This window comes from Maniola jurtina, chromosome 20 (genome assembly GCF_905333055.1).
Source record: "Maniola jurtina chromosome 20, ilManJurt1.1, whole genome shotgun sequence".
Taxonomy (NCBI): Eukaryota; Metazoa; Arthropoda; class Insecta; order Lepidoptera; family Nymphalidae; genus Maniola; species Maniola jurtina.
In genome coordinates, this window is record NC_060048.1 from 4,340,300 (window position 1) to 4,365,890 (window position 25,591).

Consider the following 25,591-nt stretch of genomic DNA (forward strand, 5'->3'; position numbering starts at 1 on the left):
TTGGCAAGGCAAAATCTTTCTTTCTCAGTAATGCCCCTGCTCTGGGCGCCTTTTATAAATAGCCTCTAAGGCTGAAATTTATAGAGTGCACTTTGACTTTGCTCAGACTTAAGACACTGCTAAAACAAGACAGCGCTATACGGCTGGCGTAAATCTGTCTCGTTTTAACTGAAACTTAGTCTAAGCAACGCCAAAATGCGCTCTATACATTTCAACGTAAGAGGAACCACTTTCGGAAGAAGTAAAGAAGAAATAAAACCAAGCCTTTTTTGTAATAATTGATCTATTAACAATAATTTATTACAATAATAAAATTCACACTCATTGACAACTTCGTGGCACACGCAACGCAATGTGCACGGTATTTTAAATCTCTCTACACTCGCGTAAAATTACGATTACTCTATAATTATAATTAAATTATTTACATTGGTATCGTGCGAGTTCGCACTCATCACTGGTTCTCCGTATAGCTCAAGGGTGGATAAAGACTGCTTTTCTCTTATTCTTCTTTCTTATTTGATAAATAATCTTAACGCTAACAATTTTCTCTGGCAATAGTATTTTTTTGGTCAAAGATTTCTGTTTTGTTGGCAGTTTCCACATATTCAAATAATTAAGAACACAGTAATAAAATTTTAACGAATTTATAGATTTTTTGAAACTTATACTCAGAATTTGGCCTGTATCTCAATACAAAAACAGTCATAACGTCAAATTTATTCAATAGATAATGTTCATCTGACGGTTGTGAAACAGTCCCTAAATCTCGTATTAGAGATATTGAGCTATTAGTCAAGTGAGTAAAGTATTTCCCAAGTTTACAATTTATTTTAAGCCTTTATTGAGATCTTATCATTCGTTGATAGACTTTCTTATACATACTTCATAACGATAATCATGTCAAACTAAACGCAATTATAATTTCAAAAGGCCTACTTGAGCGTCTTTCAACGCTACCTTCTACATTTTGTACAAAATTGCGAAACCATACTAATACCCATTTCCCACGGTGCGTGATTCTGCGGATTATCACACACGGTCGACGACCACGGACAGCCACGCAACACACACAAGGATCCTCCAACCGCGACGGACGTTACTCTTCCCATGGTGCGTCCGTGCGGGCTGGTCCGCATCCCTCCGCAATATCACGCACCGTGGGAAGTCAGTATCACAATGATACAACTTTCACTTAGACTGTATGTGCACTAGTCCGATCCGATTCTGAGAATATACTTTCGTTGTCGTTCTGAACAACCATATTTTTAGGGTTCCGTACATCCAGAGAAAAGGGGAACCTTTATTGGATCATTTCGTTCATCAGTTGTCTGTCAAGTCTATCAAGACTCGTCAAGGGAATTAAAACCTATAGGGTACATATTTCCCGTTGACCTAGAATCATGAAATTGGCAGGCAGCAATCTGTCTCAAGGATTTTGTGGTTAGATACACAACAATAAGGGTCACTGGTAGAGATCTCTTATAGAGACAAGTGCTTCCCTGTCCACTTTTTCTTTCCTTTTATTTATATTGTTACAACTTTCTGGTACAAAATAAAATAAATAAATAAAATAAATGAAGTGTTATTTCTTGTTTGATGGTACGGAACCCTTCCTGTGCGAGTCCAACTCGCGCTTGACCGGGTTTTTGAATAGACTGGACTAGAGTACAAGTGCACTTATGATAAACTCCTGTTAGAAATCCCGCGAAAAATATCATTCTTTACCTTACTTTAAACTGGATGGTATATTTTTTGACGTCAATTTTTTTTTTGGAAAAATAATATTTGTCGTGTGGACGTTGACAAGTTTATGAGCAACCCTTACTTTAATTTGACTCGTTGAGTTGTATAGTTAATTCTAGTTGTTTAGTCTTCATTGGAGCACGAATGGTTTAGCTGGTCCTGCAACAAGAGAAAAATAAATAATTTTAATCAAAAATGCATGCATAAATATTTTTTAGATTTTTTTAGGTTAAGGTATATGTGTTATTTCTTGTACGATGGTACGGAGCCCTTCGTGTGCGAGTCCAACTCGCACTTGACCGACCGGTACGGAAGCCTTAAATTTGAGGAAGGGATGGTAAGAAATATTAGAGGTCTATTTAACTTAATAAGTTAATGGTCTAAAATCTGTAATTGTCAGGAAACATGGATGTCGGACGCCACACCTTGGCACGCATTAGATGGAACAAACTACTCTATTTCGTTTTAGGGAAACGCCAATCAAAGAAGGGTGGGACTTTGATGAGGTACGCAAGGTAGGCTTGCTAACCGACTTAAATTATCTAAATATACAAAACGAAAATCTGACTGACTGATTGATTTATCAATGCATAACTCAAACTACTGCAAGAATCGGGCTGTTTGGCATGCAGATACTCGAGTTATGACGTAGACATCCACTTAGAAACAATTTTTGAAAACTGACCCCTAAGGAGGTAAAATAGGGGTTTGTAATCAGTGTAGTCCACGCGGACGAAGTTGTGGGCACAGCCTAGTTTATTCTTAAAACAAACTAGTGTTTTTTCCGCTTTTTTTAGGGTCTGTCTGTCTGTCTGTCCGTCTGTCCGTCTGTCAAGAAAACTTATAGGGTACTTCCCGTTGACCTAAAAACATGAAAGGCAGGTAGGTCAGTCGTATAGTACATGTAAAAGAAGAAATCCGAACCAGGTTTGTTTGTGGTTAGGTACATCAAAAAAAAAAAAATTAAAATGTGTTTATGAACAAAATAATAATTAGTATTAAGTACTTATACTAATTTCAACCATTTATAATTAAAAATTATAAATGGTTCAAAAGTCCTGTTCAAACAAAAACAAACAACTGACACAGATCAATCACGGACAAAAAATAAAACAATGCAATGTCAATGCTGTTTAATAGTTTCCTCGCAAATGTATTAGGGATAACAAAAGATGGAATTATTTTCCCACAAGGTATTTAAAAGTCCGTTTAATGTCAATTCAATTTAACCTTAACATTAAGACATGAGGTAAATATAATATTACTTTAACACGGAATCGCCAGTGACCTCATGTAGAGGTCGCCCTCATTATTGTATATCAAAGAGAACTGCAAATCGCGGTGGAAATACTAAATTCCTACATAGCTACATAACTAGGATACCTACAGTCAGCCTATCGTGTCAGTTTTGAATCCACTGATATCAAAAGGTTAAAAGTCTCAGATTGTTTATTGAATTAAGGGTTGATTTTTCAATAGTTATAAGTTGGTCATAGAGATATAAATAAATCAGAGATATTATATTTAAGTAGTATAACTTTTATAGGAATTTTGAGATTTGTCAGTTTTTGTGTAGCAGCTCGATTACGGTAGAATAACAGATAAAATGTCACGATCGCAATCACCTCTGATTGGTTGACGCTCGCTCACTATTGGCTACAAAGCATTGTTGCAACAAAATGGCATTTTAGCCAATAGCAACAATTTCGATTGTAATAATGATTGATGCATGTTTTACGGAGTGAAGCTACTGGAAGTCTCTCAAAATGTCAAAATTATTAGTCGGAAAATTTACAAAACAGTATTTTTTAGGTAGGTAAATAACTTTTGGATAGGAAAATTTGCGACAAAAGTTTTGGCTTTGAGAAAAATAAACTTAAAGATAATAAAATAAACTAAGAAAATAAAATAAACCCGAATACATTATATTTAAATTATTCATCTATTATAATTTTAAAAAATATATTTTATTTCGGGCATCACAAACAACCTAATTATTGGCTTGTAAACCTGTAGTCTATAGAACTAAATTAAACTTTTGTTAGAAAATCGATAAATTTTCGACGACGAAAAAAAAAACTAACTACATATATATTATTCCACGCGTGCAAAGACGTGGGCGGGTCATAAATTTTGAAATAACGTCATTCAATAAATTCATTGAAATAAACTAGAAATGTAAATTTAGCTTTTGGGGCATTTCACGTCAAGCGGACAACCAAAAAAAAGTGAGGTCGTGAATTTTGTTTATACTCTGGTCAGTTATACTTCTAGTAGACGTGGATATATACACACAATGTTTTTTTCGTATGATGCTTTATTGCTGAGTTATGAGCTTTTAAAAATTTACTACGAATGAAGTCCGTTATTTTTGGATGCTTATTATTTGTAACAATTCATTTGTAAATAAAACTAAAAAGCATTGTTTATTATAGTTAAAAAGTTGAAATTTTTATTTTTTTTATCGAATTCTAAATTTAAATTTTTTAACGTATAGTAAACCGGAAGTGAACATTTCAAATCGATATTTGAGTAACTTGGCCAAAATAAAAATAATTTTTTTTTACCGTGAATTAAAGCTTACATGTACTTATTCTTCACCAAAAAAAATTGTAACGTGATGTCTAATAGTTTAGGACTTAGTAGCCCAATAATTTGGTCGTCAAAAAGGGGCTTATCTGGAAAGTTTTCAGAAAGTTATGCAAATTGGTGGTTTTATAGATTTCGATGTGCTCTTTCCGAATTTTTATTTTGCCACCTCGTACCTTTGCCGCTCGCGCCGCCATCTTGGAAAAATGGCACCCAAAAACAGTTTTTTCACAATAACTTCTTTCCCACTCATTTTACGATAAAAATGGCTATGTAACAATTAAACTAGAGACAATTTCCTATAATTTGTGTAGTCACCTTTTTTTGTAGACTCAATAGTTTCAGCGTACGAGCGCCACAAAGCCCACTCCAACACTCGTTTTGGCTAAATAACTCATTTCCACCCCACCATGTGGTAGAGTGAGTGACGTGATTTTTTTTTTATGGTATCTCCAGGAGCCGGTAGTCACCTTCAATTTAAGCTATCAGTTCGACCAGAGAATACTAACATTCTTCAGAATTCTGCTCGAGATAAGAGTAAATATACTGCATCGCAGTTTCGATCTCACGTGCATAAGAGCCTTTATTTTGGGTTTTAAACCCAAAAGATGCCCATGGGACCTTATTACTAAGCCTCCGCTGTCATCCGTTTGCCTAACCGTCTGTCCGTCTGTCTGTCAGCGTGCTGTATCTCATGAACCGTAATAGGTAGAAAGTTGAAATTTTCACAGAATGTGTATTTTTATTGCCGTTATAATAACAAATAATAAAAATTTCAAAATGGCCGTCATGAAAAAAAAAATAAAAAAGAGCATTATTTCTTGTATTATGGTACGGAACCCTTCCTATGTGAGTTGGACTCGCACTTGACCGATTTTTCGGCATCTCGAGCATGTTTATAATGTGGTCGCAGTCAATACACAATATCGCAATTCGTGCATTAAAAATTTTACCTCGCACTACAAACTAAAAAAATAAAAAAATGGGTCAAGTGCAAGCCCAACTCGCACACGAAGAGTTCCGTACCATCAAACAAGAAATAACATTACTTTTTTGTTTTTTTTCATGTCAGCCATTTTGAAATTTTTATTATTTGTTGTTATAACGGCAATAGAAATACACATTTTGTGAAAATTTCAACTCTCTATCTATTACGGTTCACGAGATACAGCCCGCTGACAGACAAACGGACGGATAACAGCGGAGACTTAGTAATAAGGTCCCGTTGGCATCCTTTGGGTTCGAAACCCAAAAAAAGGTCCATATTCACATGAGATCGAAACTGCGATGCAGTATATTTACTCTTATCTCGAGCGGAATTCTGAAGAATGTTAGTATTCTGTGAACGAAGTGATGTCTTAAATTGAAGGTGACTACCGTCTCCTGGAGATACCGTAAAAAAAAATCACGCCACTCACTCTACCACATGGTGGTGTGGAAATGAGTTATTTAGCCAAAACGAGTGTTGGAGTGGGCTTTGTGGCGCTCGTACACTGAAACTATTGAGTCTACAAAAAAAGGTGACTACTCAAATTGTAGGAAATTGTCTCTAGTTTAATTGTTACATAGCAATTTTTGTCGTAAAATGAATGGGAAAGAAGTTATCGTGAAAAAACTGTTTTTGGGCGCCATTTTTCCAAGATGGCGGCGCGAGCGGCAAAGGTACGAGGTGGCAAAATAAAAATTCGGAAAGAGCACATCGAAATCTATAAAACCACCAATTTGCATAACTTTCTGAAAACTTTCCAGATAAGCCCCTTTTTGACGACCAAATTACTGGGCTACTAAGTCCTAAACTATTAGACATCACGTTACAATTTTTTTTGGTGAAGAATAAGTACATGTAAGCTTTAATTCACGGTAAAAAAAAAATTATTTTTATTTTGGCCAAGTTACTCAAATATCGATTTGAAATGTTCACTTCCGGTTTACTATACGTTAAAAAATTTAAATTTAGAATTCGATACAAAAAATAAAAATTTCAACTTTTTAACTATAATAAACAATGCTTTTTAGTTTTATTTACAAATGAATTGTTACAAATAATAAGCATCCAAAAATAACGGACTTCATTCGTAGTAAATTTTTAAAAGCTCATAACTCAGCAATAAAGCATCATACGAAAAAAACATTGTGTGTATATATCCACGTCTACTAGAAGTATAACTGACCAGAGTATAAACAAAATTCACGACCTCACTTTTTTTTGGTTGTCCGCTTGACGTGAAATGCCCCTTTTTAAAATCAGGTTTTGGGTTGAAACTCTTGGTTACGTAAAGATTCTATATTTTAAAAGAAGGTAGCTTTCAAAATCGTCGAAGGAAAGAATTTTCCAAATCGGTTCAGTAGTTCCAGAGATTACTTCCTGCAAACAAACTTACAAACTCATTATAATATTAGTGTGGATGTAGATTAAGAATAAGAAGATTGTATTGTCCCTCTAGGATAGGGTGAACATCGTTTAGGTCTTACCGGGTGGGATGGTGGCGTTGAGGGCGTGGGGCGCGGGCGCCGCGCTCGGCGCTGCCGTCGTCGTCGAGCTCACGGGTGCCGCTGTACTTGACAGCTTCTGTCAAAATAATATCATGGATGGGTATTATTGCTACTTTTAAATTATTTTGATTTTGTGAAATTATTATTTTCCTTCACAGCGATTTCACAGGGGATTTTTCACGAGTCTCATTTCAATTTTCACACTTACAATCGCCTGCTAGAATGAATGGTTGTTTTTTTCTTCTTTGTATCTAACTATGAAATGTTTGTTATTTTTTCGAGAAAATCTGTAGTTAGCCATATTTGTGTAATTAGCGTTTAAGAAACTTATTGTAATATTGCGCTGTAGTTTTCCTTAATCTTTTAATAAAGAAAATAAAATAAATACATTAATTTAACTAGGTTATTATGATCATGATCAATAGAGCTGATATTTCACAGGTGGTTTTTTACGGAAAGTGAATATTCGCAATTATAGCCAACAAGTGTTACATGATTTTATGAAAAGGCATCTGATAGAAGACAATTGCTGACTAGAGTCAAAGATTATGATTATAGAAGAATAAAACAGATTAAAAATTAACCAACTCACTGTCATATCATCAATTTTGGCCTGCAGCCCCTCGATTCTGCTCACTAGAGTAGTATTCAAGGAGGTCATTTGTTCCTTCAGTTCATCCTCCTTCTTAGAGGACGCGGTAAGGTTGGCGATTGTCTCGTTTGTTCTGCCTTCGAGGTGTGATAGAAGAGTCTTCAATTCATCGACCCCTGACGTGGCTGTGGTGGCTTGCTTCTTTGCCGATGTCAGTGAAGTGTCGAAACCGCTGATCTGGAATTACAAGCCGAATTTAGTATGACTTCTGATTTCTGTTATAGGTTCAGGAGCTATGGCGTCCAGGTAATTTTTGTAACCCAATAATTTTTTGCCGATGGAATAGCATTTGGTAAAGCTGTTTCTGAACATAACAGCTAACATAAAAGCCAAACCCGTCGAGTAGTTTTTTCGTGATAAGAGCAACAAACATACAAACACACACTGACAAACATACAAACTTTTGCCTTTATAATATTAGTGTGATTTATACTTGGGGTTTTACGTGACATTAATTTACAGGTTTGCTAGTAGAATGCTAACAAATAGCATTGGCAAAAGCTATTTAATAGTATATATGTACACCCAGATCTGAGTTGGCTGAGGAAATGGTTCCAACTGGATCAAGGAAATGGCAATATTGAACTGAGATGCTCTTTGTCAAGAAGGGATTCGTGATAAAGTTTCTGAACTGTGATTATACTAATGTGGGATGGGAGTCAAGGAGCAACAGCTGCAACACCACCAGGCGTCGCGGCATGTCTGCCAACTGTAGATAAATGTTCTGACACAGCTCTCAACTCTTTCCCGTCTGCATCATTTGTTTACGAGAGCAATACCAACCTGCGAGCCGAAGTCAGCCACAGTTCGCTGCAGCTCCGCCAGGCGCCGCGGCATGTCTGCTAACTTGGGCGCTGCAGACAGCTGCTCTGACACAGCGCTCAACTCTTTCCCGTCTGCGCCATTTGTTTGCGAGAGCAATACCAACCTGCGAGCCGAAGTCAGCCACAGTTCGCTGCAGCTCCGCCAGGCGCCGCGGCATGTCTGCTAACTTGGGCGCTGCAGACAGCTGCTCTGACACAGCGCTCAACTCTTTCCCGTCTGCGCCATTTGTTTGCGAGAGCAATACCAACCTGCGAGCCGAAGTCAGCCACAGTTCGCTGCAGCTCCGCCAGGCGCCGCGGCATGTCTGCTAACTTGGGCGCTGCAGACAGCTGCTCTGACACAGCGCTCAACTCTTTCCCGTCTGCGCCATTTGTTTGCGAGAGCAATACCAACCTGCGAGCCGAAGTCAGCCACAGTTCGCTGCAGCTCCGCCAGGCGCCGCGGCATGTCTGCTAACTTGGGCGCTGCAGACAGCTGCTCTGACACAGCGCTCAACTCTTTCCCGTCTGCGCCATTTGTTTGCGAGAGCAATACCAACCTGCGAGCCGAAGTCAGCCACAGTTCGCTGCAGCTCCGCCAGGCGCCGCGGCATGTCTGCTAACTTGGGCGCTGCAGACAGCTGCTCTGACACAGCGCTCAACTCTTTCCCGTCTGCGCCATTTGTTTGCGAGAGCAATACCAACCTGCGAGCCGAAGTCAGCCACAGTTCGCTGCAGCTCCGCCAGGCGCCGCGGCATGTCTGCTAACTTGGGCGTTGCAGACAGCTGCTCTGACACAGCGCTCAACTCTTTCCCGTCTGCGCCATTTGTTTGCGAGAGCAATACCAACCTGCGAGCCGAAGTCAGCCACAGTTCGCTGCAGCTCCGCCAGGCGCCGCGGCATGTCTGCTAACTTGGGCGTTGCAGACAGCTGCTCTGACACAGCGCTCAACTCTTTCCCGTCTGCGCCATTTGTTTGCGAGAGCAATACCAACCTGCGAGCCGAAGTCAGCCACAGTTCGCTGCAGCTCCGCCAGGCGCCGCGGCATGTCTGCTAACTTGGGCGCTGCAGACTGCTGCTCTGACACAGCGCTCAACTCTTTCCCGTCTGCGCCATTTGTTTGCGAGAGCAATACCAACCTGCGAGCCGAAGTCAGCCACAGTTCGCTGCAGCTCCGCCAGGCGCCGCGGCATGTCTGCTAACTTGGGCGCTGCAGACAGCTGCTCTGACACAGCGCTCAACTCTTTCGCCGTCTGTGTCATTTGTTTTGTCAGCTCTTGAAAATCGAGCTCCAGTTTTGATAACCGAGCGCTTAGTTCGCTCGCGTTCGTTCTCAACTCTTTCGCTTGTGTGTGGCATACTTGTAGTTCGTCACCGACGCCTGCGCTGCTTGTTGAAACTGTAAAAAAATCGTTCTAGGATAAAAATATAAGAAAAGTTAGTTAAATATGGGTATTATTTATTTTCACGTATGGGGCTGAAACGTGATACTGCCAAATGGTTTCACCCACCAAGTAAGGAAGTATATTTGTACAGTCCCGTTTTATATATTATGCTCACATCATTATATTTTCTACTAGCTGATGCCGGTGACTTGGTTCCCGTCGTTCCCGTGAATATAGATTTTAAAAACTTCGTGGGAAATCATTGATTTTCCAGGATAAAAAGTAGCCTATGTGTTAATCCTGGGCATAATCTATCTCCATCCATTCCAACAAACTAATCCGTCAAGTAGTTTTTGCGTGAAAGAGTAACAAACATCAATCCATACATACAAACTTTCGCGTTTATAATATTAAATAGGATGTGCAGGCCCCACAAATGCTATGTGTACCTACCAAGATATCGACCAATGAAAATGAGTCTCGTACTATTAGGTAAGTACTACTATGCTTTAGGAATCGGCTTAGAATAATAAATTCGGAACCGACACCGACATTGTCAAGGTTCAAGGGCAATATGCCAACGAATGGCCATGGACTCGCCCAAAGTACGTTATATTTTTCCATCGTAGATTTAACATCATGATTTATTCATTAGCATATTAATTGCTCTCAAAATACTGATATTGCTAGCAAGATAATCGCCTATCAAAATATTCGAAAAAATTGGAGAACTTTTACGTCGCATTTTAATCTTGCCAAAACTTATAACAAGAGTGTTATTGTAAAGTATTATAAATTGATAACTTTCGACCCCTTACCAAAATAGGTGCTTTTCTTTCAAGTATCCGATAAAATGACGCTATCCAGAAAGAAGCTAACTGCTTCTTCATGTTTTCAGAGCCTAATTTCCTTCCAAATAAAGTTTAAAAAATAAGCATTGATATATATTTTTTCTGTGTCTAGACAGGTAACTACATAAGGGAGTTATCGTGTACCTATGTAGGTATTTACACGTAAAATGCGGCGAGACGGAAAAGGGGAAAAACGACACTAGTCCTTTAATCCCTCCAACATACTCTTCAATATTCGACGCGGATAAAAGCCTACCTCCTTCAATACAAAATACTAGTCTAAAGTTACATTATTACCAATGTTTCAGTGGTTTCAACGAAGCATGTAAGGGTTTGTTTCCACTGAAGCGGAGCGACGCGAAATTGAGCGTAGACGTGTATTTTCACTATAATCAGATTATTGAGAGGTGACGTGATATCACGTAATCTAATACTAAATAGATTGGTCTAATGAAAAAGTCTCCGCTCTGCTCCGTTTCAGTGAAAACAATCCTTAAGCTTAAGTAAAAAATATGGGTACTTATGGGTTTTCATATGCATGTTACTTATTAATATCATTGTCGTATATACGGTGCATGTAACCTAACTTGCCCGGGTTACAAAATACGCGTATGTCGCTGTTTAACTAAACAAACATATAACAGCTCATTTAATATATGCTAGACTAGCTGTGCCCGCGACTTTGTTCGCGTGGAATCAGCGCGCTTTATATAGCCACGGACGCTCAGGCGCGAGGCGTGTAGTACGTACTCTGTACGTTAAAAATGTTCGCCGTGATTCTTTAAATTGACATAACTTTTTTATTTATGAACCGATTGACATGAAATAAACACTAAATGTTAAGTGAAGCTTACTACAATATATTAGTGAAAACCGTATCTCAATCGAATAAGCCGTTTCTGATATTAGCGTGCACAAACACACAGACAAACAGACAAACAGACAAAAAAAAAATTAGTTACAATTTCGGGTTCGGCATCGATATAATAACAACCCCTGCTACTTTTTTTTTATATATTTCCATTGTACAGACACCACTTTTCTACAATTTTATTATATGTATAGATATAGGTAGGTAGTTAAGACAGTGACGACGTAGGCGACATGGTAAGACCGACTCTCAGACGCTTCCGCCCTCGTGAAAGCCTTTTGTTCACCTTGAGCAAAGTGGAGCTCGCGACTCCCCTTTATCAAAAGACTTTCATGACAAAAAACTTTCTGTATCGTAACATTTTTCAGTAGTTTTCATACGAGATGTCGTACATTTACCTACCTAGATATAAAACCTGGGCACCGGGAAGGGGCATCAAGTTATTATACTAAGCTTCGTGCACCTTACCAGCCTTTTCGCTGCGTCGTTAGACGCGGACGTAATTCTTTCTCTATAGCATCTGTAGTACGCAACAGACCTCATTCCCCGATTGCCATCTCGATGGCATAGGTAGGTACTTAGTAAGCACCAAACATGTTAGGTATTCATTGCCGATATTAACTATCAATTTATTTGTAAATCACTAAATATTTTGTATGCCTGACAGTTTTTATAATGTTCTCAAACATGTGTGAAAGCCTGCATCCGCATCGTCATAATGGTGCAAAATACACACTTTGTAACAACTCTACCTATTACGGTTCATGAGATAGGTAAAGACGGCTGACAGAGAGATGGACGGACAAATGGACTGACGATTAGCGGTGACTTAGTAATAGGGTCCCGTTGACACCCTTAGAGTGGGTACGGAACTTTAATAAGACCATACAATTTTGGATTAATAACAACCGACAACGTTGCTAAGTAACCTATCGACATCGACAGAATACAAATAGGAATGACTACTCTAAGGCCGTACATCGATATGACATCACAACAAACCTCGGTCCATCTCTATCCGTAGAGACACGATCTGCCTCCTCACATCCACGAAGAGCCATAGTACTGTAGCAGCGGACACGACGCATACACACAAGGCTAGTGCTGCAGCGATGCGGAGGAACGGGCGGGAGCGACGTCGCCGCGTCGTCCGTCTTCCCCACGGCTCCCCTTCGTCACTAGACGCAGACAGCAGCCTCCCTCCTCGAGCTCCCCCGCCTCCCACTAAAGCGTCCAACTCCCGTCTTTTTCGCATCTTCTTCCCCACACGCAGCGGTGCGTGAACCGCGCTCTCCATATTGCACTATGTCGCTACCGTTTACACATCCGAAACAAATTCACTTCAGTATTATTACCGTTTACACATCCGATGTCCGAACTAATAAAACTCACTACAGTATCTCCCTGATACGACTGCACTGCACGACTCTCGCTTATCGAGTGGCCGTAAACTTTGTGTGTAAACAAGCTGCAAAAGTCTATAGCGAAAAGGATTGATTAAGGAAACTTTTTACGTCGCGAGAAACAATTACCTATAATTACTAAGTACTTATTGTGTCTGAAGTCTGAGTCTAATGAAAAGGCGTCATATTATAACTAGGTACTTATATTTGAGCTTAATCAGATAACTAGTCTGTTTTTTATGTCGTCTCATAGCAGTAGCCGTAGTTCCGAGATGTCCAGATATATTTCGATTTTATTAAATTTCAGTGCAAGTTAGTAGTTTGATAAATTCTTATTTAACCTTGGTTTTCACCTAGACTGTAGATAGGTATTGGCTAACTATACCTGATATAGATAAATCTATATTATCCAGCTAGATAAGCCGTGAAGTGTAAAAACGGATCTAAAATTAGCTTCCTATATAAGGATTTGCACTTGATTATTATGGTGATAATATGCATAATACAGTCTAATATGGGAAGGAATACGATATACTTATCCACCTACATGCAGAAGGATCTAGAACCCAGTGCATTATTATCCAAAGAGAACCCTAGCCATTATATGAATAATGGAAAGGAGTCACGACCCTCAGCAATGAGGATTACGACTATAAAGAAAGAACATAGCCAGAAACATTGGTTATAGAAAGAACCTTTTGAAATTGTTGGTTCTTCTCGTAAACGAAAGGCATCCTAAACCACTTAGTGGTAGATTCGTCGTCTATCAATACCGTATCGCGATTCCGGTAACATTTCCTCTATACAAGATCGCGTAAAGGGCTTTCCGCTTCCGAGACGGCCAAGCGGCTTGACGTCAAGCACGTAGTTTTGTTTTGCTCGATCAAGCTGCTTGATGCGGCCATCAAGCAGCTTGAGCCAGCAAACAGCACTTTTCTCATTAGAAAAATCAATTTATTCCTATTCAGAAAACCCTCAAAGTTTGATTACAGACATTGAACAAGAGCAACTTAGCACTCGTACGTATAAACGTAGAGAATCAACTTAATATTTCCTGAGTCTTTACATAATAGTCGTACTTTGTAGCTAGGTATAATAAATTCCTCGTCACATGTAGAAGAACACTTGTCTGTAGATGCAAAGTTGTCCAATTACTTAGTTTTTAGGTCAAGGCTCGTCTGTTTTGGACGCAGTAGGTAAGCATACTCGAGCCTACTTACAACTTTCAGTTTTGATACTTTTATTTTAATGATACATAATAATTATATCATGACGATATAAGTATGTATATTGTATACCTACACGTTTGCCTCTACATTTATTAAGGTAACTATACAAATATCATGGTTGATAGAGATAGTTCCGTTATGTAGAGTTTCCATATAATTTAAAGGGACAAGGACAGTCTTTAAAATACGGGGCTTATAACAACAAACTTAATAAAAATTTTGGTATCTGAGCTTCACTAGTACTGTATTGAATTATTATTCATGATTAAGTAGGTGATATTTAAAAAATCCCGCGGGAACTATGGATTTTTACGAGATGAAAAGTAGCCTATGTGTTATTTGTGAGTGCCAAGGTATAATCTATCGCTATTCTAAATATCAGCCAAATCCGTCGAGTAGTTTTTGGGTGAAAGAGTAACAAACAAGGTTTTATCCATAAAACATAACTTTCTTCCTTCCTTCTCAAAGAAATTTTCACTACCCGACTGCGGCCCAGCCACACGAAGGGTTATGATTTTAGCAGTCTATGTATGTAACTACACATGTATGTACACTAAAAAGTAGAAAATAATTTTTGTTTAGCTACACGTGTAATGTATCTAGGTATGAAGTCGAGCGATCATATTAAAACAAAATTAGAAATCCAAGAGTGAAGCTCGCCCGACTTCATACCTAGGTACATTACACGTGTAGCTAAACAAAAATTATTTTCTACTTTTTAGTGTTTTTGGTTTTTGAAGTCGGTTTTATTTTTCTTTTGAAAATTTTTTATTTCACAATTTTTAGTGGCCCCACTGTACTATAATATGCTATCCCCAGTTAAAACCCTACTGTTTACTAAGCTATTACACTGATCGCGAGCAATTTGCTCTTATTCATTGAGAAGTTCTGTTCTCCATCTCCGAAGATATTCATCATATCTTCACCAAATTTATATGGGACCACCTGCATAGTATACCCTTTCAAACAAAAAAAAAATAAAAAAATCCAAATCGGTCCAGAGGTCTTTGAGTAATCGGGGAACATACATAAAAAAAAAAGATTCCGACGAATTGAGAACCTCCTCCTTTTTTGGAAGTCGGTTAAAAAGGGAAAGTCCAACAAGATTTGCCCTAGCCCTTAGTCGGCTAAATGATAAATTGTTACGTGATTACCCAAGTAACACAAAAGTGCTGCATATCAACTGAATCACTGTCCACGTTGGAAACTTTAGCTCCAAAACATGCTATATTAAAGCTGAATAATATCTGAATAATAGCATCCTCAGAAGATATAACTCTGATTTGGGCACAAATTAAACAGCAACTAGCTGATTAACTGCGTTATAATAGCATTTAATAAGCATTAATAAAGGTAACATTCGCCCCAAAAGCTGAACATTGGCTGATAAAGAGAGTGTGTGTTACCTATTGTGCAGCTCAAACAACAAATAAGCACCCTTTTTACGCTTTTATGCAGTTAAAAGAGCACGAGCGGCGAAATTGTGAATAAATATTACTCCATATATTCTATAACATAACACTATCTCGATAATATTCTGCAGCAGTGTTATATTTGTGCACAAATATCATCACCATCATACAATGTGACATGTGTTGTGTACTTAACTGAAGTGCAAAAAGTTAATTCATTTTCGGTAAGTAAAACTTGATCTTATTTGTTACTAGTGCCTGTTTGATGGGGAAAGCAAGTTTATTGTCAAATATCATATACTTTTAGACCAAAATTTTCACGCGCCCTCGTAATATAACTGTTTCCTTGGAAATCTTATTATAAAATGGATTGTAATAATATAAAAATGCCAGCAATTTTTTTGAATTAGACGATAAGCTTTGTACGTATAACTAATTAAAAATCTTTTTCAAATCCAATAGATATTTTCATAGACAAAATAAGAGTAAATAGTAAATAAATAATAAATATTGTAATTTAGTACATAGAAAATGGTGGGCAAGCAATGTGAACCGTAATAATGCCAAATAAATGCTTTAAGGGCTATAATAAGGTGCTAGGGATATATTAATCAGCAAAAGGCTGATACGAGTAGTTCTTGTGTCTAATAAGTCAGCCATGGATTGATGTACAGCTGAATAGTTGGTAACATTACGCAAATACTTTATACCCAATGAACAGCTGTATAATCTGTCAAGAGTTAGCTATTAGGGGTCCGTGGTGAAAGTTTTTCATGAGCGATAAGTCAGTACTTATTAATTTATTTATTTCTTTCTTTCGTTCTTTTATCTTTACTTTATAATACTTATTATAACTTTATTTCTCAGGGTAATTCCCAAGGGGACTTATTCGACATTTGCACTTCAAGTGCAAATGTATTCTGCTCTCAGCAAGAGCAACAAGCAGCAGAGCAGCTGGCACAAGTGATCAGCTCGAAAACCATGAAGACTCTGATGGCTAATCAAGCTTTAATTTAAGATAAATAAATACCATTTTTAAGCAATTTTTCCATTTCAATTTTCCTTTTCAGTTTGCCTATTCTGAAATAAATGCCAGTGACAAAAGTCTGCAAAAAGGATTCTTAAAAACGTTGCAAAGTATAGGCCAAAACTCGTTTTTAGAACTCTTAAAGATTGGCCAATCGTATTTCACTAATTCTTATTATTTTTTCTACATTTTTTTACAACAACCCTATTATTTACTAGAGTTCCGTACCTCAAAAGGAAAAACGAACCCTTATAGGATCACTTTGTTGTCTGTCTGTCCATCTGTCGTGTCAGTCAAGAAACCCTATAGGGTGCTTTCTATTGACCTAGAACCATGAAATTTGGCAGGTACGAAGGTCTTATAGCACAAATAAAATGTGTTCTAAAACAAACAATTACTTACCTAGTAGATATTTTAAATTTACAAAGTAAGATAACTATACCAAGTGGGGTATCATATAAAAGGGGTTTATCTGTACATTCTGAAACAAATTTTTATTTATTTTTAAGCATAATAGTTTTTGATTTACTGTGCAAAATGTAGAAAAATATACCCGAGTATGGAACCCTTGGTGCGCGAGTCTGACTCGCACTTGGCCGGTTTTTATAACGCTGATAATATAAATGATATACAAGTACGGTGAGGCGCTGAAAAAGAACTTTTCAGGATCTTAAATAACTCTATGAGCTGATTAAATGCCTACGGGAGTACAATTATTCAGCCCAAGTAAGGACAAAGGGTTACAAGTGAATAGCTTTATACCTGCTTGCTGTAATTTAACACCATATACGTCCACCCAAAGGAATCATGTGGGCTAGATAAGTGCAGTTATGAGAGTGCGTATAACAGCTGATTAAAACTGTGAAAGTTCAACTATATGCAGCTTGAAGCGTTAATTGAATTCACGGAGTAACTGATAGCTTTATAATAATTCACATATGTTCAGTTAAAATGCAAACATTTGAAAGATACACTTGTGACCTTTTATTCAGAAAGTAGCTTAGTTTGAGTCCATAAAAATACTTTATTGTAGCTGACAGTACTGAAACTTGCTAAAAGCTGAATAACATGACCTGCGCACCTGATAGTAACGCTCGCAACATTACAGCGGTGTCTTCGTGGTACTTAGTAAAGTCAATGTACAGGAGAAAGCGTAATAGTAGGCTTTTACAGTAACGGTGGACTCTAATAAGTCTTCATAAATGCTTAAAGTACCGATGTGATATCTTTTAAAGCAGTTTCGTGTTACTTGGGTATTTTGTAAGTTACCAATGATTGCCTACTTTATTGTTTTAGTGTAAAATTACATTAATTACGTTTATGTTAAAAACGCGAACGATCCGGAATCAAAATCCTACTTTAAGGTGAACAACTAGGTAATGCGATTTAATTCATATCAAAAACACGTTGCCGTCAACATATTATATAATTGCGAGGTCACTTTGGAATCGATTCGATGTTGGAACTTGAAATTACTTTGATTACAACCTTGATCTTGGTACTTTCGAAAGGCACCACTTGTAAATCTTGTAATATAGGTAGTTTCAACTCAACAGTGACTAGGCATCTTCTAGACAAGCGCGCTTCATCTAAGGCTGCATCATCACTGCCAGCAGGTCTGATAGCATCCAAAGCTAGTCTATAAAATAAAAAAAGGTGGTATGGACACACGAAGGTGATGTGTACAAGATTACCTATGTGGTTTTTATTTTTTTTAATTTACATAGCGGCCATTTTGAAATTATTATTACTATTTGTAGTTATAACGGCAACAGAAATACTTATGTAAAAATATCAACCCTATACGGTTCATGAGAGAGTGGGAGAGACCGCTGTCAGACAAGCAGATGGACGGGCAGATGGTTATGCTTATAATATACACGCTGCCACGATACAAATACCTATCTTGTCTGTTTATCTTTTAAACGACTGAACCGATTTTGATGAGATTTTTGAGAGCATGTACAGACCTTTGCCAGAAACCATCAAGTTGAGTATTTTTAACCCCCGACCCAAAAAGAGGGGTGTTATAAGTTTGACGTGTGTATCTGTGTATCTGTGTGTCTGTGTATCTGTGTATCTGTGTATCTGTGTATCTGTCTGTGGCATCGTAGCGCCTAAACGAATGAACCGATTTTAATGTACTTTTTTTTGTTTGAAAGGTGGCTTGATCGAGAGTGTTCTTAGCTATAATCCAAAAAAATTGGTTCAGCCGTTTAAGAGTTATCAGCTCTTTTCTAGTTTTCTTGTAGAAAAGAAGGTTAGATAACCGTTAGGTTCATAATATTATGTCAATTGACAAATTTCAAGCTGTCAAGATGGACGTTGCCTAGATACATAATTATTTATTTGAAAATGATGTTTTGGAAAACTCAGATACTTTGTCGGGGGTGTTATAAATTTTTAATTTACACTTGTATTATCTTGTTAATATTTTAAAAAAAGCTGTCATGTGGAAATTTTTAAAAGCGTAGTGCAAGAGTTAGTGTATCTATATTAAAGAAACTATCTTATACTGATATTATAGTTTCTTATAAGAAAGACTTTACATACTTAGGTTTCTATTTGAAACCTTGCAATAATATTGGCTCTAATCAAAACAAAGAATTTTAAACATAGAGATATTATATAAACAATAGAGGTAGTCATAGGTTGTTGCCGCTCTTGTACATCCATGTGTCAACTAGGTATTGTTATCTCGGTCTATTTCAGGGAACCTCCGTTCGGGTGAAAGCGATAGCTCATATAAGTCTGGCAACAACGCACTGTATGTGTAACTGGTGACAGTAGTTGTCAGCATTTGGAGACAAAACATTGGGATTTGATGCAGCGTTTTTATAAAATTTTAAAAATCACAAAAGTCTGGATTAAAATTAAGATAAAAACTAAAAACCAAATGTGTGACGCTGTGTTTTGTGCCTCCAGATATGAGAAAGAAGGCGTCCAAGTTCCTGAATTGCCTTTTCATAGGTAAGTCTTTAATAACTATTTCATCGATACCAACCGCGACTTTTATTCCGAAAATCGCAAAACTCAAAGATTTACATGTTATAAGTGTAATTATCTCGTGTAATACTGACAAAAATCACGTTTTACAGCGCAATTTAATTTTAATTTATAAATTATTTTAGGCATCATTTGTAGTGATGTGTACACACTTTATCGATAAAATCAAATTTGTCTTTTATCGTATAAATAACATTTGCTTACTTTTGTAGATTTCCAAAATGTCCTGAATTTAGAACTGCGTGGATCAGGGCCATAAAACGAAAAAACTGGGAGCCAAAGGAATATTCTCGTCTATGCTCCAAACATTTCGAAGAGTCTTGTTATACATATTTCTGGTTTAAAAATAAATAAATTGAAATCAGATGCAATACCAACTATATTTGAAGGATATCTTATATACCATCAACCAGTAAGCACTAAGCACTTTCAAATTGTATGTAGGTACCTATCCACTAATAAATATATAGTAATATTACACTTTTCTTTATTTGACAATAGTTAAACAAAAAGGGACCAACAATTATTTTTGAACATTTTCCTCAGTCAGTTTTCAATGTCTAGCTCTCTATAATTTTGTTGACCTAGAATTCTTGACGTTTAAAGAGCTTTCTATTTTATAATAGAGCAAGATCCCAGAAGCACCAGAACGTATTTACTTATTTTCTGAGAAATGGCCAATTTACAGGTATCAGCTGCTAAAGGTACATAATTAAAACATATGAGTGTAGATTTTATGTATGTATATTTTACAGAAGATTGTAAATAATTAATATTCAATGCTGCCAGAAACTTTCCGTCTCAAAAAATAACATTGCAAGTACATAAAATATGTCTACGTTAATAGTAATACCTAATACGTAATAAATTGATTTAAATTATTTGAAAAGTGTTTCATTTTACTTTTGTTTTTACTGAATATATAATCGTCCGCGTGGATTTAGGTTTTTAAAAATCCCGTGAGTAATCTTTAATTTTCTGAAGTAAAAAGTTGTCAATTTCCAGAACGTAAGCTATCTCTGTAGTCTGTACATACAAATCGGTACAACGGATGGGCTTTTAAGAATCCCATGGGAACTCTTTGATTTTTTCGGGATAAAAGTAGCCTATGCCCACTCTTAGAGTGTAAACTAACTCTGTACCAAATTTCATCAAAATCGGTTAAACTACTGGGCCGTGAAAAGCTAACAGACAGACTGAGATACACTTTCGTATTTATAATATTAGTATGGATAAGTATATATTGCACGTAGTCCGTCGTAGTAACATAGAAAATTAATTTTGATGTGGTATCGATATACCCAAATTCGCCGTCCCAGCCCTAGATGGTGCACACAGTGACAAAATGACTTACGCACACAAAAATAATTGACACGCATTTTCAGTTTATTATCGGTCCATAGTTATAATACGTCCATGATTTTAAACTACTTTGACAATTGATTTGTCGTGTTTTCTTTTAAGATGTTCTTAACTCCAATAATACAATACTTTCCTACAAGGAAAGGATATATTTTGATGATATTTTGGAGGACTTTAGTTAGTCTTGCACATGCACTGTGCATAATAACATAAAGGAAGTTTCTGTATGAGGAAATTATTTTTTATTTAAGTTCAAACATAGGTATCTATTTATTAAAATTAACTAAATCGTAAGACATTTAAGAACAAATAGAGCTTTAATAACTACAAACGCACAAATGTGTAAAAGACCACTACAGAAATGCTAATTACCTGTTTAAAATATATTTTTAGAATACTAATATAATATTGGCTCGCGTTCTGAACACATGAACCCTGAAAACGATACACTCTTTTTTGTGCAGTACATATTTAGGCAATATTGTAATCTAAAAAATAGCAACGAACTAATTGAGAACTCTTTTGATTAACTTTGGCAGTTTAATTTTACTATTACTAACTTCTAGGCAAATTATTATGTTATTAAACCGTAGTAACATACTTCTTATCTAATCGAATCTTATCTAAAAAATTCACGCTATAAGTACGTCGGCAATGTTGGGAATGCATTACTAATTTTCTTGAAAAATATAACATTAAAGCCAGATAGTTTCACACTAGAATTAAAAAACATTATTTAAGCAAGCAATAACATCATTTACAATATGATGTAAAACCGTGCGATAAGATTAACTACTATACGAGATAAGGGGCCGTAATATCGACCTCGGCCCGCGACGCTAGGGGACGCAGTGAATGAATTTTGCGCATGCGTACTTTGCTTTGCGACAACACATCTATTTAATAAATAAACACCCTGGACATAACATTGAAATATTTATCACAAGTATCGATTAATGATCGCCTCTACATCACCTACTCTTTGCCTAATGATTGAAATATTGCCATAGAATAATAAAATTTCAGACACGATAGCGAATGATGCTTAGTGCCTACTGCCTATACTCGTAATCAACACAAACCAATAAATGAGTTTAATTTCACAACACTTGCCACTTCGATATCAAAGAATAATGTTTTCTGTTCACTCAAACAACTTTTAGAACCACGACAAAGAATTAAATTCACTATCAAGCGTTACTACGAAAATAAGCTAGGAGCATCGGAGAGATGCGAGAAAGAACTGAGTGACGTCACGGAGGAGCGGCCTCACGCATGCGTACTGCAGCTCTGTATTGTACAGCTCGTCGGTATAGCTGAAAATGATAAAAGCTCGAGATAAAAGATACTAGAAGTGCTCTCATCTTTGTTCCCATCGGGCTATTTCCTGTATGAACAATAGATGGAAATATCACATACACCTTTCACGTACGCTTTTGTGCTGTATGTAGAAAGGACTAGATACATAAAGGTACACACATAGAAATAATGTTCCGAATAAGTACATACTTTCAGAGCTATCCCAGTTTTTCGAGTGCGTAGGGTCGCCACCCTACTTTAAGGGTTCACACTCCTAGCCTTTTGAGGTTGAGACTTTTGACCTAAGAGTTTAATGGGGATCAACTTGAAACTTTTAACAAGAATTTATGTGCTTTTGAATATTTTAATAAAATTTCAGATACTTTTTAGTGATTTCTTCCCCTTTCTGTGTTATTTAAACTGGTAGTGTAACTTTAAATGTTTTGTAAGTGTAAGTCGTAAACATTGTCGTTGTATAACCTATTTAATAAGCACTTTAAGATAAGATAATTATCCATTTTCTTTGTGATTTTAGTCGAGAACTGAAATTCTTAGGACCTGTTGTCTTTCTTTCTTCTTCCTGGTTCCGCACTTACCTATTGCTACAAAATCGCCCCATCGTGGTTTATTAATAACTAGAACGCCAGCATGGATGTAGGTTTTTAAAAATCCAGTGGGAACTCATTAATCAAAAAGATTTTTAAGTTTAGATTATTGAGAAAAAGTAGCCTATATGCCCATTTCCGGGATGCAATCTATCGTTATACCCAATTTCGTCAAAATCGGTTAAACAGATGAGCTGTGAAAAGCTAGCAGACAGACAGAAACACTTTCGCACTTTGGATATGGATAGATAAAAACCGACCAATTGCGTGTCGGACTCGCACACGAGGAGTTTGCATGGCGGCCATTTTGAATGGTTCATGAGATACAGCCCGCTGACAGACATACAGACGAACGAACAGCGGAGGCTTAATAATAGGGCTTCGGGTATGGAACCTTAAGAAATGTTCTTAAAAGCAACGATGTTTTAAAAATGAATTACTTTTGATGGTAGCATGCAAGCAATACATTAAAGGAGAATAACAATGACCAAGAAAGGAAAATCGTAAACCTTTAAGACCAAGGTGATCAACTGATTACATTGTAGTGGACAATTATTGCACAAATGATAATAATAATAATATAAATGCAAAAGAGTGTGTCTGTCTCTCCATTACCTTTTCATGGCCTATCCGTTTAACAGATTTTGACATTTGTATTAGCTTGCATCCTGGAGTCCGACATTATCTACTTTTTATCACGGAAAAGAGTTCCTACAGAATTTTAAAAACCCAAGTACATGCAGATATAGTTTGTGGGCATCATCTAGTTTTAATAAATGAAACACTCAAAATCCAATACTACTATTGGCCATTTAGTGACTATATTACAGATGTACAACAGGACTTCGTCTGTGTTGGTGTTTGTTGGCTGGCGGGCGTGCTCTGCCTTTTTGGAGTGTTTTTTTTTTGTTAAAACTGACTGAAAAGCGCTCTAAAGGGGTGCCGTGCGTATGTCAGCGAGTACCGGCACAGACGGGGTCCATACTCCATACTTGTATATTTTAATTAACTTGTTACAAATAACTACAAACTTGACATTGGCTAATCTTTGTAAAGCCAGAAGAGAGAGAAAAAAAAAGATGTACAACAAGACCTGTACTATGTATCCTTTTGAAGTCGTACTTCTTGAACAATAAAGAAATAAATACCTACTCAATTAAAAAAACATATTGGCAACAAAGAGATTGCACTTTGGTCACACACAGGCGTGCATGTTTGTTACTCTTTCACGCAAAAACCACTGGAAACACTAAAATCTGGAATGTAGGTAGCCTGTATGACTTAACACAGGCAACTTTTTACCCTGGAAAATCAAAGAGTTCCCATGGGATTAAAAAACCTATATCCACGCAAATGAAGTTGTGTTGCTAAGTGCAAATTGGGGATTGAGAATGGGTGTTTCCTCATGGTCATGATAAATGTTTTTTCAGAACCTTTTGCTTCCTTAGTGTAACTGCTTCCCATCCTTCTCCTTTCTCTCTTTCCTGACGATGGCGGTGATTGCTGATGTTCTTCTCAAAAATGCTTAGTAGTATCTTACCTTTGGCTATATCAAACTTCATGGTAGTGACTTGGTCATAAAGTGCAGCACATATCCAGGTCAGCATCAGGAGCCATAGCAGCAGAGTGCCGCGGACAGCCCAGCAGAGTGCGCATTGTACCTCCTGCCCTATGTTAGGTTCAGATGTTTTAGGGACAGCACTCCTATTACGTTCTTTCCTAAAATAATTACAGTTCTTTAGTTTTAAATTTAGTCAGGTAGTTTATTTGTTTGTGGAATGTGTGCAATATTGTGACAGCACATATCAATCGATTGTGATTGTTAAGCAACATTGAACCAATGCAGTAACATATCAGTAGCAGATAGGTGGCCAACTTTGGATATCAAAATGGTCTTTTGTATACTCTGTGCCTCGGAGAGCATGTTAAGCTGTCAGTCTTAGTTATGAACACTATGAGAATAACTGTGTAAAGTACTTATAAATAATATAATATAAAAAAAATAGTTGAACTCTCATTCTCTCAGTCAAGTTGTATGCGGAGGGATCTGTGGACTCACCATATTATTATTATCCCAAGGAAATTCCTACCATTGTGATAATTAGAGAGGTATCACAACCCTCAGCAATGAAGAATATAGCACAGAGAAAGATATCATTGATACTTACAATCCTTTTTGATGGTGGTGGAGGACCTGCATGCATAATGTCTGTCAGTCAGTTTATGCTTTTATATACATATATAATAGGTAGAGAATAGTCACAATCTCTTTCCTCTTTACTTATTAAAAAAACTGAAAACTATGGAATTTACCAATGTTTGTGTACAAAGTATCTACTTAGGTATTGACTTTTGAGCGATACATACCTTGTCATTTTCTTCTTTCTGTTTGGGATTATTTCTAGCTGTAAGTCGGATTCTTCATCGCTAGATAAGTCTAACAGTCTACTTTGCTCCTTAACTTTTGATGGTAATGGCATTGTAACCAATTCATAAACATGCCTTCTGCATTGTATCACTTTTAATTATTGAGGGTTCACTCAAAGACTTCTAAACAGTACTATACATGAGACAAATTATAGAACTAATATGTATCTAAAACAAATATCACCTTTATAGTAAGATAATAAAGGTTATGTACTCAAATGGAATGATAACAAAATACAAGCAAACTATGCCTATGATACTGGTGGACGGGTAATATACTGTACACTTGACACCACGGAATCAAGAAATATTATATCAGTCTTCAATATATGTATTATGTTAATTATCATTTATTTAAAAAATTGTAACTTTTTATGTAAAATAATTTTAAATTCACAAAATATTTTTTGTCCACTAGGTACCCTTAACT

At 36.8% G+C, this 25,591-nt stretch overlaps 1 protein-coding gene across 4 annotated transcripts; it reads right to left on the reverse strand.

Moving 5' to 3' along the window:
- Positions 1-1,652: 1,652 nt before the first annotated feature.
- Positions 1,653-25,584, reverse strand: LOC123875603. 4 transcript variants are annotated; one of them, XM_045921532.1, is made up of 7 exons: positions 25,446-25,584; positions 25,102-25,329; positions 24,275-24,453; positions 9,424-9,683; positions 7,421-7,657; positions 6,808-6,904; positions 1,653-1,905 (listed from the first exon to the last, which is right to left on the reverse strand). In XM_045921532.1, exons 2-7 carry the CDS (start codon positions 25,212-25,214, stop codon positions 1,877-1,879), a joined length of 915 nt encoding a protein of 304 aa, XP_045777488.1. In that variant the 5' UTR covers positions 25,215-25,329; positions 25,446-25,584; the 3' UTR covers positions 1,653-1,876. The 4 variants fall into 4 exon arrangements, with proteins under 4 accessions (XP_045777488.1, XP_045777487.1, XP_045777486.1 ...); XM_045921531.1 differs by having other exon boundaries at positions 25,413-25,569; XM_045921530.1 differs by lacking the exons at positions 24,275-24,453; positions 25,102-25,329; positions 25,446-25,584 and adding exons at positions 12,394-12,769; positions 21,944-22,125.
- Positions 25,585-25,591: the final 7 nt, after the last annotated feature.